The sequence below is a fragment of the Danio rerio genome, chromosome 19 (genome assembly GCF_049306965.1).
Source record: "Danio rerio strain Tuebingen ecotype United States chromosome 19, GRCz12tu, whole genome shotgun sequence".
Taxonomy (NCBI): domain Eukaryota; kingdom Metazoa; phylum Chordata; class Actinopteri; order Cypriniformes; family Danionidae; genus Danio; species Danio rerio.
This window is the reverse complement of record NC_133194.1, coordinates 4153187-4164231: the sequence shown is the minus strand read 5'-3', so window position 1 is coordinate 4164231 and position 11045 is coordinate 4153187. Positions and strand designations below refer to the sequence as shown.

The 11045-nt window shown below is 38.0% G+C and overlaps 1 protein-coding gene across 2 annotated transcripts; it reads left to right on the top strand.

Moving 5' to 3' along the window:
• The first annotated feature begins 3459 nt into the window (after positions 1–3459).
• btr18 (bloodthirsty-related gene family, member 18) lies at positions 3460–8872 on the top strand. Of its 2 annotated transcripts, none has more exons than XM_073931392.1 (9): positions 3460–3489; positions 4327–4377; positions 4466–4529; positions 4636–5189; positions 5606–5701; positions 6237–6470; positions 6553–6694; positions 7678–7704; positions 8064–8872. In XM_073931392.1, the coding sequence occupies exons 4-9, from the start codon at positions 4638–4640 to the stop codon at positions 8600–8602; spliced, it is 1590 nt and encodes a 529-aa protein (XP_073787493.1). In that variant the 5' UTR covers positions 3460–3489; positions 4327–4377; positions 4466–4529; positions 4636–4637; the 3' UTR covers positions 8603–8872. The 2 variants fall into 2 exon arrangements, with proteins under 2 accessions (XP_073787493.1, XP_073787494.1); XM_073931393.1 differs by having other exon boundaries at positions 3460–3761.
• Positions 8873–11045: the final 2173 nt, after the last annotated feature.

Sequence of the window (11045 nt, the reverse complement as noted above, 5' to 3'; positions counted from 1 at the left end):
TCTTGAAATCGAATCTTATATAACCTAATAGAGCTGTAAATGTTAGATATTATTTATTTACATCACATTTATTTTGTTGGCGTTTTATTTGAACACTCCAGCTAACATTAAAAAGAATGTAAATTCCTCGTTGCCAGATATAATGAAGGCATCGAATAAACCAAATGAAAACGGAGGCAAAAAAATTTAATAAATAAACAATTCAAGCGAAAATGAATAAACAATATACTAGTGATGTTACAGCAGATAGACGTTGTATTAATAGTGCAAAGTTTTTTTGCACAAATTGACAAATTGCAGGGTTGGGATGTGTAAATATCCTGTTGATATTTAGTAATCTTGCTGTATTTATCTTCTAAACGCACGATTGTTCCCGCATGGTAAATCGTTATGGTGTGTAGGCTATATTTTGGGTTCTGTTGATGGCTAATTAAAAATAAAAACCTTTCTAAAAATGTATGTGTTGTTTATATGTTATTGTTCATATTTTACAAGTGTTATTTCTACCCCTATGAAGATAACAAATACCAACAACAAATATAACAATAAGAGAATATATTATTTGTGCTCATATTCAGGCTAGAGTGTATAAAAGATCGTTTATTTCTGCAGTCCACCATGTATTGCTTTTATTAAAGTTTAACAGCTTACATCACACCGTTTTTAAACCGTATATTATTGTGTTTTTTTAATGTAAGTGCTTCTATTTACATCAGTGAGCGTTTGTTATAGTGCAGACACCGGCAGTCGAGTGAGAAGTTCGGGGGGCGTGGTTGATTTTACATAAAGCGTTTGGTTGGAAGCTCGACTCCGCTCATTATCGCGGCTCCTCCTCTGGCTCCATCAGACAGTCCTTCTGCGCATGTCTGGCTCCAATTTCAGCAGTCTTTTGCGACAGTTTGTGCCCGTCAAGCAGGCGTTTTGCCCTCAAGGCGTTCAATGGCAAAAGGGGCTGTCGCGTCGTCCATATTTTTTACAGTCATTGGTTCAAACCCCAATAAAACACACCTAAACCAGCTAATCAAGCCCTTTCTAGGTGTACTGGAAACCTCCAGGCAGGTGTAAATAAAGTTGGAGCTAAACTGTGCAGGACACCGAGCCTCCAGGACCGAGTTTGGACACCCCTGGTCTAGACTATATGATATGGTTTAAAATATGTAAATGCAAATGTTTCTCAGGTGGATAATTTATATCTGTACACCATCTTTGTCGTGCTTCAGAACAATCTGACTCAAATATTGAAGTAAATCTAAGCTCACCGAACAGGCAGAAGCATCACATCTACAGAAAACAACACTGGCGTTTTTGTGGCTTCCAGATTTTATCTTGTACTTGATTGTTGTCATCTGCTGTCAAACAGAGCAAATAAACTTTAGGCAAATCTGCTGCTGTAGATAACAAAACACTGAAGTTTTTCAGGCATTCTCAAGCATACAGAGAGATGAAAGATTCTGTCAGAGGCTCAGATTTGTTGTTTACATCTGTAGCTGTTAGCTAACATAGTGGCTATTAAGGATTAGCTTGAATCAACAAATGTCAATGTCCATCTTGGCATGAATTATACACTACAGCAGTATTATGGACATGTTAAATGTACTGTATGCCACATGCTTAAATAATAATACACCAAGCATAATAATAATTTCATGTCAAATAAAAAAGCACAGCTGCAAATACGTCTCACATAGTTTTCACTGTCTATATGGATAACTTTGTTGAACAACTTTTATTCTAAATTATTTGTTTCAGTTCTTTTGAATGGAAGTTCCCCAAACAGGAAGTGCAACCCATAATTTGAAAAGCAGCAGTCACATGTGGAAAAGCTGAACACTGTCATTTATAGAGCTTCAGTCATGCAGAATAGGCCAGTTTCCGAACCCTGCCGGGGGAAAAAGCTGCTTGACCAGCCTGGTTTAAGCTGGAGATAGCTGGTTTTGGCTTCTCCCAGCCTTTCTAGGCTGGTCAAACTGGGTTAAGCTGGTCATCCCCCAGCCTGACCACCTAAGACAAGGCTGGAAATAACATAAACCAACTTGGAAATGGCCTAAATCTCTCTTAAACCAGGCTGGCCGACCAGCTAAAACCAGCCAACCAGCCCAGCCTGGTTTAAGCTGTTTTTTTTTTTCAGCAGGGAAACAGAATATAACACAGAAAATACAGAAAGTTCATAGATGAATTAATCAGGTCTTGCTGAAAAATCCAGCTTAAACCAGTCTAGGCTGGTTGGCTGGTTTTAGCTGGTTGACCAGCCTGGTTTTAGAGGGGTTTTGGCCATTTCCAGCCATTTCCAGCCTGGTCTTAGCTGGAAAATGACCAGCTAAATCCAGCTAGAACCAGCTTGACCAGCCTGGTTTAAGCTTTCACATAGCTGGTTTTGGCTGGACTCCCAGCCGTCTAAGCTGATAAAGCTGGTTTTAGCTGGTCATTTCCCAGCCTGACCAGCTAAGACCCGGCTGGAAATGGCTGGAAACAAGCCTGGAAATGGCCAAAACTCCTCTAAAACCAGTCTGGTCGACCAGCTAAAACCAGCCAACCAGAATAGGCTGGTTTAAGCAGTTTTTTTCAGTAGGGTTGAGTTTTACAGTGTCAGCCAGATACCACTAATGTGAGCTAGCATGTCATGTCAGCAGGTTAAATAGGGAATCATGAAAAAAATAAAAATAAGACCACACATAAACAATGGTATAGTTAACAAATAAGCTAATTCGGGTTTTTTTGTTCCGTTTTTAGTCTTTCTTAAGAGCATAGAATCACGCACCTTGTCCAAACGAGTAGCATTGATGAAAACATGCAATTGTAAGAAAATGGCGGCCTCTACTGGAAACCTTTTGAAGCGACCTGCTAGCCTAATTCAAAACTCTAAATTAACTGAGCATAGTTACTTGCAGAAAGAAAGAAAGAAAGAAAGAAAGAAAGAAAGAAAGAAAGAAAGAAAGAAAGAAAGAAAGAAAGAAAGAAAGAAAGAAAGAAAGAAAGAAAAAAAGAAAGAAAGAAAGAAAGAAAGAAAGAAAGAAAGAAAGAAAAAAAGAAAGAAAGAAAGAAAGAAAGAAAGAAAGAAAGAAAGAAAGAAAGAAAGAAAGAAAAATAATTCATGTTTGCATATTGTTTATCACTGTATATTCAGGTGAGATCCAGAGAAAGTTAATCTTTATCTTATCTTTATCAACAACACAATATATTCGTCAGAAATTGTTTTTTAACGAGGATTTTTGAGAGGAATCAAAAGACCGACGTTAGTATACGTCTGTCATTCGGTTGGTTGAGATTCAAATGTTTGTTCTGCTGCTGGTAGCGCCTGTCGGAAGTTTGCGAGCTCAATATGGACCTTGCTGTGTTTATGGAGGGGGACACTGCAGACTTGGATCTACACAGATCTACGGCAGTTTTAAGCCCCTGTTGTTCCTGAGGTGTCCAGTAGGGGGAGGCAGTATTATTATACGCCTCCAGAACTTTATCATCACACCACACCAAACGCGACAAGATTAAGAGGTACGTTAAATACGTGTTTAAAACATTAGCAAACATGAAACTTGAACATTTTTATTAGATTAAGGTCGATATGAGTTTATGTCAATACGTAAACAAATTATGCGTCAACTTTCATTTAGGAAGAGATAGCGGAATAACACACAAACTCCTGAAATAAATCAGTCGCACACGTGTAAATATGGGACGACCTCTGACACAACTGTAGTATTTTATTCGAAAAACCCAAACTTAACTTGAAACAACGCCTGAAAGGGACGACTTTAAACACCGAGGTAAAGTTAGTTTTATATTCGCACATTCATTCAGTGACAATTTGTGACACCGTCGCTATATTGTTTACCATCGTAACGTTACTTTCTTCTTTCTGAAATCACATGCAAGTATGACTTCAAAACAACATTGTTAGCGCTATTTTGACTACCGTTATGTGCAACAATGTTCACGTCTTTAGCTGCTAAATTCACCACTAAGAATTCGCTAATAATACTTTTCTGAAACAATATTAAGGAGAAATTTCCAAACATGTGAATTTAAAACGAACTTATTGAGGTAAAGTTGGTTTTATATTCACACATTTGTTAATTTTGTCTTGTGAAATGGTCCCTACCACACTACTTTGAATATGAGGTCTGAAATCTCATGTAAGTATGACTTCAAAATAACATTAGCCCTATTTCATTGACTGTGGACTATGGTGTGCTTTGATATACATTGACAGATAATATAACTTCCCTATTTAGAATTTGCAAATAATACCTAAGAAGAAAGTTTGAATATGTGAATATAAAACCAACTTTACCTCAACAAAGAAACTTACCTCAATTCTTTAAATGACAGAATTGCCAAGAGTCATCCACAGATTATTGTGGAAACTTCTGAAACTTTCAGGTAAGAGATGCATTAAATGCATTAAAATCAATTGATCAGATTATGTAGTACATGAATAAAATATGCATTTCTGTTTTTCTTTTGAAAGGGGGTTACGTGGAGAAGCAAGAATCTTAACCAACAGCAACAAAAGCAAGACCAAATACTTTCAGGTCATTATTCAGTGACCAAAGAAAAACTTCTTTTTTGGGAGATGTAATTAAATCAATTTAATCTGCAGTTAATGTAAGAGATTTGTGATTTTTTTTCTCTGTCTAGATATGTCCTCCTCCAGTTATCCACTGTCTGAGGAGCTTCAGTGCTCAATATGTCTGGAGGTGTTCACTGATCCGGTCAGCACTCCATGTGGACACAACTTCTGCAGGAGCTGTCTGAATACATGCTGGAACAACAGCCAGACCTGCAGCTGTCCATACTGTAAAGAAACATTCACACAAAGACCTGATCTCAAGATTAACACCACACTCAGAGAGATCTCAGAGCACTATAAAGAGAAAAAGCCTGAGGAAAAGGCTGAAGTTGTGTGTGACGTCTGTGAGGACAGAAAGCTGAAAGCCCTGAAGTCGTGTCTGGTGTGTCAGAGCTCTTACTGTCAAACTCACCTGGAGCCTCATTTGAGAGTGGCAGGATTAAAGAAACACAAACTGATGGATCCTGTGAGGAATCTGGAGGACTATATATGTCAGGAACACGACAGACCTCTGGAGCTCTTCTGTAGAGATGATCAAACGTGTGTGTGTATGTGCTGCCTTGTGACCGACCACAAAAATCACAACACTGTTCCTGTACAAGAGGAGAGTGAAGAGAAGAAGGTAGATGCAGTAAACGCTGATTTTGTATGGGTCATATTATGTTTAAAAGAAGTCTAATAGACATCTAAACATCAACGTCTTGGCTAAAACAGTGCTAAATATAAGCTTTCTGTAAAAATCTAATAAGACTTAGCCCGTAAGAATAGCCCAAAACTGGACTACTTATCAAATACACAGAAATGAATGAGTACACATGTGAAGTCTGCTTAAACTCTTTATTTGATAAACATCCTAGTCTTGGACATTTTCGCCAAGCCGTCTAAGCTTAGACATCTTTTAGATGCCCACTGAACACAAATTTTGTTGAAAATTTCTGGGAAATTATATGTGTATATTTAGTATGAAAACATGATGCAAGTTTCCCCAAATGACCATAAATCTCTGTTATTGTTAATGTGTCTGTTCTCTGTCTATAGACTGAACTGATGAAGACACAGAAAGACGTGCAGCAGATGATCCAGGACAGAATCAAGAAGATTCAAGACATCAAACACTCAGCAGGAGTCAGAAAAGTGAGTTATTGACTGTTTAATCCTTGTTGAAAGTTATAGGCCAATGTTTCTCAATCTTGGTCCTCGTGCCCCACTGCTCTCCTCATTTTTCTTCATTTCAGACGTCTGCTCTAGTTTGCATGGTGGCCAAGAGCAATTTAAGAAAGCACATGCAATTACAAAATATTGCATGTGCTTTCTTAAATTGCAGCGCGTTAAGCTCTCTCTGCCACCATAAATTTGACTATAAATGCCCTGCAAAGTGGGCTCCATGGGATATTCTGCCATGTTTTCAGTTTGAAGAGAGCATGTTTCATCCAAATGGCATTTTAGTGTTTGATGTGTGAATCTATATTGTGTTTATTAATATACTGAGGTATATTACGTCACACCATGCTTAGTAAGACCAAAGACTATAAAATACACAGTGAAAAATGGTTCAGGACGATATTTAATCTTCAATTTAAGAATTTTGAACCCCTCTACAGTAACAGTAGCACAGATTCTTGTCTCAGCAAACCCTACTAATAATATTTTGTCTGACCTGTTTGAGCAGATAAACTCAGAGAAGGAGAAAGCAGCTCATGTGGAGATCTTCACTGATCTGATCCGCTCCATTGAGAGATGTCAGACTGAACTGCTGGAGATGATGGAGGAGCAGCAGAAAGCAGCAGAGAAACAGGAGGAAGAGCTGATTAAACAGATGAAGCAGGAGATCACTGAGCTGAAGATGAGAAACACTGAGCTGGAGCAGCTCTCACACACTGAAGATCACCTCCACCTCCTACAGGTCAGTCAACATCTCTCTGAGCAATGACACACCAGAACACTCCCCATGCTGAAGGCTTTCTCCTCTTTCTCTCCTGCTGTAGAGTTACTCATCCCTGCAGTGCAGACCTGCAGACACCAGGAACTGGCCTGAGATCAGTGTGGAAACCTGTGATAGTCTGGAGGCTCTGAGAAAAACCATAGATCTACTGAAGTGCACTTTAGTGGTGAAATTCAGTCAAACTGGTATGTCAATATGATCTCTAATTTTAGAAAACATGCAGTGAATTAATCTTGCAGTCACGTTAATTGCTTGTCAAAGGTGAAATGTTTGTTTCTAAATATTCTATTGGTATTTTACAAAAGCTGTCCTAAAAGCATACATGAACAACTGTGTGCAAACTAATTGAGCAGTAGGGTTGGGCTGATAGACGATGCCGTCGTCCATCGCCGAAGGCCAATAGACAACACGATGCTGCGCCCCCGTCGCAAACCCGCTCGCGAAAAATACACACTCAGGCCCTGTTTAAAAATGACATTTTAGAACGAAAATGATCCATACCCACATGTTTTGCCTAGCATTTCTAAACAGCCCTCCGTCCACTGAAAACACATATCACGTGATCACACACACAACCACAGCCACAGCCACACACACTGTCATGCACTCATCTGAGCTCCAGAGAGCAGTGCACGTCTCATCTCACTATAGTTGTTAAAAGTGATATTTAATTAATCTTGTCTCTATCTAACGACTCTTCAGTCTTTTAAATCTATCAGGTAATGTGTCACAGCATCAGTACACTGCTTCAGTATTTCACTTTCACACTTGTACTTAGTCATTTTAGTGAAAACCTCAGATACGGTTGGTTGTGCACCTTTTTACCGACCAACCTCCCTCAGAAAAAGTGATTGACAGGTGGTAATTTGTGTGCAACCTATCTTTATTTATTTATGATTTGTTTGTGGTTAAACAAAGACTATGCGCGTCAGCTAGTTGAAACAGTAAGCTACTAATAATTAATTAATTGTGATTTAATTAATTATTCTTACATAATCAATTCGGCGCCGCCAATGATGACGATGCGTTGTCCATCACGATGTTCCACATTAGACATCGTACAATGCCAAATTGGTCGACATCACCCAACCCTATTGAGCAGCACAAGAAAAGAGATAAAATCATTTCAAAGATCTCCTCATGTTTTATTGTCACCTTGCGTTTTCAGAGCTGAAGTGGGTGCAGCAGTATGCAGGTACAGTGTGCTGAACTACACTAGTCTACACTCACTGCTTCATGAATGCAGTAAAATCTCTGTCAATTCAGAGCTGTTTTGCTATGACAAAAGTTGCTATTATAATAATATTTCATTTTTACAAAATGTATGCGCAGTACCACATTATATAATATATAATAAAATAATTATAGTACTATTTATATATTTGTGTGACACTTCAGTACTGCATGTATGTATATCTGACTGTTGCTACATTTAATGCATATATTGTCAAAACTCATTCATGTTTAAATATTGGCACACAATGTGCTGAAGTTGACTTTGACAGATAGCAGACTTTATACTGTGGAACTGTGATTTATATTCTGTTTTCTCAGTGGATGTGACTCTGGATCCTGATACAGCTAATCCATATCTCATCCTGTCTGATGATGGAAAACAAGTGAAACATGGAGACATTAAGCAGAAACTCCCAGACACACCACAGAGATTTGACAGATATGAAGATGTCCTGGGAAAGGAGGGATTCTCCTCAGGGAGATTTTATTTTGATGTTCAGGTGAAGGGAAAGACTGACTGGAGTTTAGGAGTGGTCAGAGAATCTGTAGACAGGAAGGGAGAGTTCGCACTGAGTCCCGGTAATGGATACTGGACTGTGTGGTTGAGGAATGAGAATGGATATGAAGCCTGTGCTGATTCTCCTGTCTCTCTGTCTCTGAGAGTGAATCTGCAGCGGGTCGGTGTGTTTGTGGATTATGAGGAGGGTTTGGTCTCCTTTTATGATGTGGAGTCCAGCTCTCATATCTACTCTTTCACTGGTCAGACTTTCACTGAAAAACTCTACCCATATTTCAGCCCAGCCTTTAATAATAAGGGTAAAAACTCAGCTCCTCTAATCATCACACCTGTAAGTTAGAATAAGTGATTGTACTCCCTCCTTCTCAGTGTGCCAAACACAAATACATATATTTTGATTACTATTACTACTTAGTATCTACTTATTTTACTCCATTCATTGGATTATAGCTCTAATAGGTGTTTTGATTTGTAAACTTTAATATAAGTGTGTTACTTTCACGTTGAGCTCAGTTTCTGCATGTGTTCCCTCTCAGGCTGCCCTTTTGTTCTTCAGTTTAAGGTATTTCTGGCTGCTTGCTTCATATCAAAATAAATCATTAAAATAAAATCTTATTCTTCATGACTGAATTATTTACATTTTTTACACCCCATATATCTTTCTAAAACATGCTGTACAGCAATATACTTACAAAAAGAAATGTTGCTAAACAATTAGGCTTTCAGTGTCTTTTTTATGGCCTTAAAAACACCAAATATAGTCTAATGATGTTTATCACACTCTTGAAGAAAGGCTGATTAAAGGAATATTAAAGTTACAAAGAATTTTAAAAGTGTATATTTTAAAAATGTTTTTTTTCTAAACAAATTCTGTTTCAAAACAATATAATTTTTTTTTCATATATCAGCATTTAACCATGTATCCTAAATAAAAAAATTAAAACATGCAATGCCTAGAAGAAGAGAATAGAGAGTTTACTAAATGCTGTTGTGTTGCTTAATTTTTATTTTTAACTTTTTTACTTCTTTCCTGCATTCCAAGCTCTTTCGTTAGTTCAAGTTAGTACTCTAATATGTTGCCTTATTTCCCTTCACCTTTATTGAACGATTACAGTAGCAGCTGGACTCAAATCTTACTATGAAATGAAGGTAAAACTATGCCATCACAACAGTTCAGTGTGAAATTCAGAGTTACTAATGACTTATAAACAATGACAAAAAATAAATAAAATTACACAAATGAAGACCAAAGAATATCAAGACAGGGTTAAAAATAATTTGAAGGGCACCTCTTTTAGCCCTTTTTCAAGAGTTAATAAGATATAAGACTTTTGTGTCTCCAGAATGTGCCTGTAAAGTTTTGGCTCAAAACACCCATCAGTTCCCATGTGCCTGTCATTGTGTGCCTCAATCTCAATCAATATAGAATAGATGTTATTGTTGTTATATCACTTAAAAAATCAACATCCACACTGTTAATTTCCTCAATGAAAATAAGGGGAAAGGCGGGGCTAACAACAAAAGGGGTGTGGCTGAGAATATTGTTGCTGAAGCGTTGACATCAACGGAGAGGGACCACCATAACTGTTACATTTCTGTTTGTTACAAGTCATTTTTATTGACAAATTTAAGGTTTCAAACTGAATATATAGCACGTCATGATTGTGTCTAGACCAGGGGTGTCCAAACTCGGTCCTGGAGGGCCGGTGTCATGCAAATTTTAGTTCAAACCCCAATTAAACACACCTAAACCAGCTAACCAAGCCCATTCTAGGTGTACTGGAAACCTCCAGGTGTGTTAAATGAAGTTGGAGTTAAACTGTGCAGGACACCGACCCTAAAGTTTGGACACCCCTGGTCTAGACTATATGATATGGTTTAAAATGTGTAAATAAAAATGGTTCTTAGGTGGATAATTTATATCTGTACACCATCTTTGTCGTGCTTCAGAACAAACTGACTCAAATATTGAAGTAAATCTAAGCTCGCTGAACAAACAGGCAGCAGCATCACATCTACAGAAAACAACACTGGCGTTTTTGTGGCTTCCAGATTTTATCTTGAACTTGTCATCTGCTGTCAAACAGCAAATAAACTTTAGGCAAATCTGCTGCTGTAGATAACAAAACACTGATGTTTTTCAGGCATTCTCAAGCATACAGAGAGATGAAAGATTCTGTCAGAGGCTCAGATTTGTTGTTTACATCTGTAGCTGTTAGCTAACATAGTGCCTATTAAGGATTAGCTTGAATCAACAAATGTCAATGTCCGTCTTGGCATGAATTATACACTACAGCAGTATTATGGACATGTTAAATGTACTGTATGCCACATGCTTAAATAATAATAGACCAAGCATAATAATAATTTCATGTCAAATAAAAAAGCACAGCTGCAAATACGTCTCACATAGTTTTCACTGTCTATATGGATAACTTTGTTGAACAACTTTTATTCTAAATTATTTGTTTCAGTTCTTTTGAATGGAAGTTCCCCAAACAGGAAGTGCAACCCATAATTTGAAAAGCAGCAGTCACATGTGGAAAAGCTGAACACTGTCATTTATAGAGCTTCAGTCATGCAGAATAGGCCAGTTTCCGAACCCTGCCGGGGGAAAAAGCTGCTTGACCAGCCTGGTTTAAGCTGGAGATATAGCTGGTTTTGGCTTCTCCCAGTCTTTCTAGGCTGGTCAAGCTGGGTTTAGCTGGTCATCTCCCAGCCTGACCACCTAAGACAAGGCTGGAAATAACAGAAACCAGCTTGGAAATGGACAAAATCTCTCT

Bases quoted from the DNA above. Each gene is read 5' to 3' on its own strand.
- btr18 (XM_073931392.1), top strand. From the start codon at position 4,638: ATGTCCTCCTCCAGTTATCCACTGTCTGAGGAGCTTCAGTGCTCAATA. The intron at 5,702-6,236 runs GTGAGTTATTGA...CTGTTTGAGCAG, and splicing joins ACTCAGCAGGAGTCAGAAAA to ATAAACTCAGAGAAGGAGAA. The intron at 7,705-8,063 runs GTACAGTGTGCT...CTGTTTTCTCAG, and splicing joins GTGGGTGCAGCAGTATGCAG to TGGATGTGACTCTGGATCCT.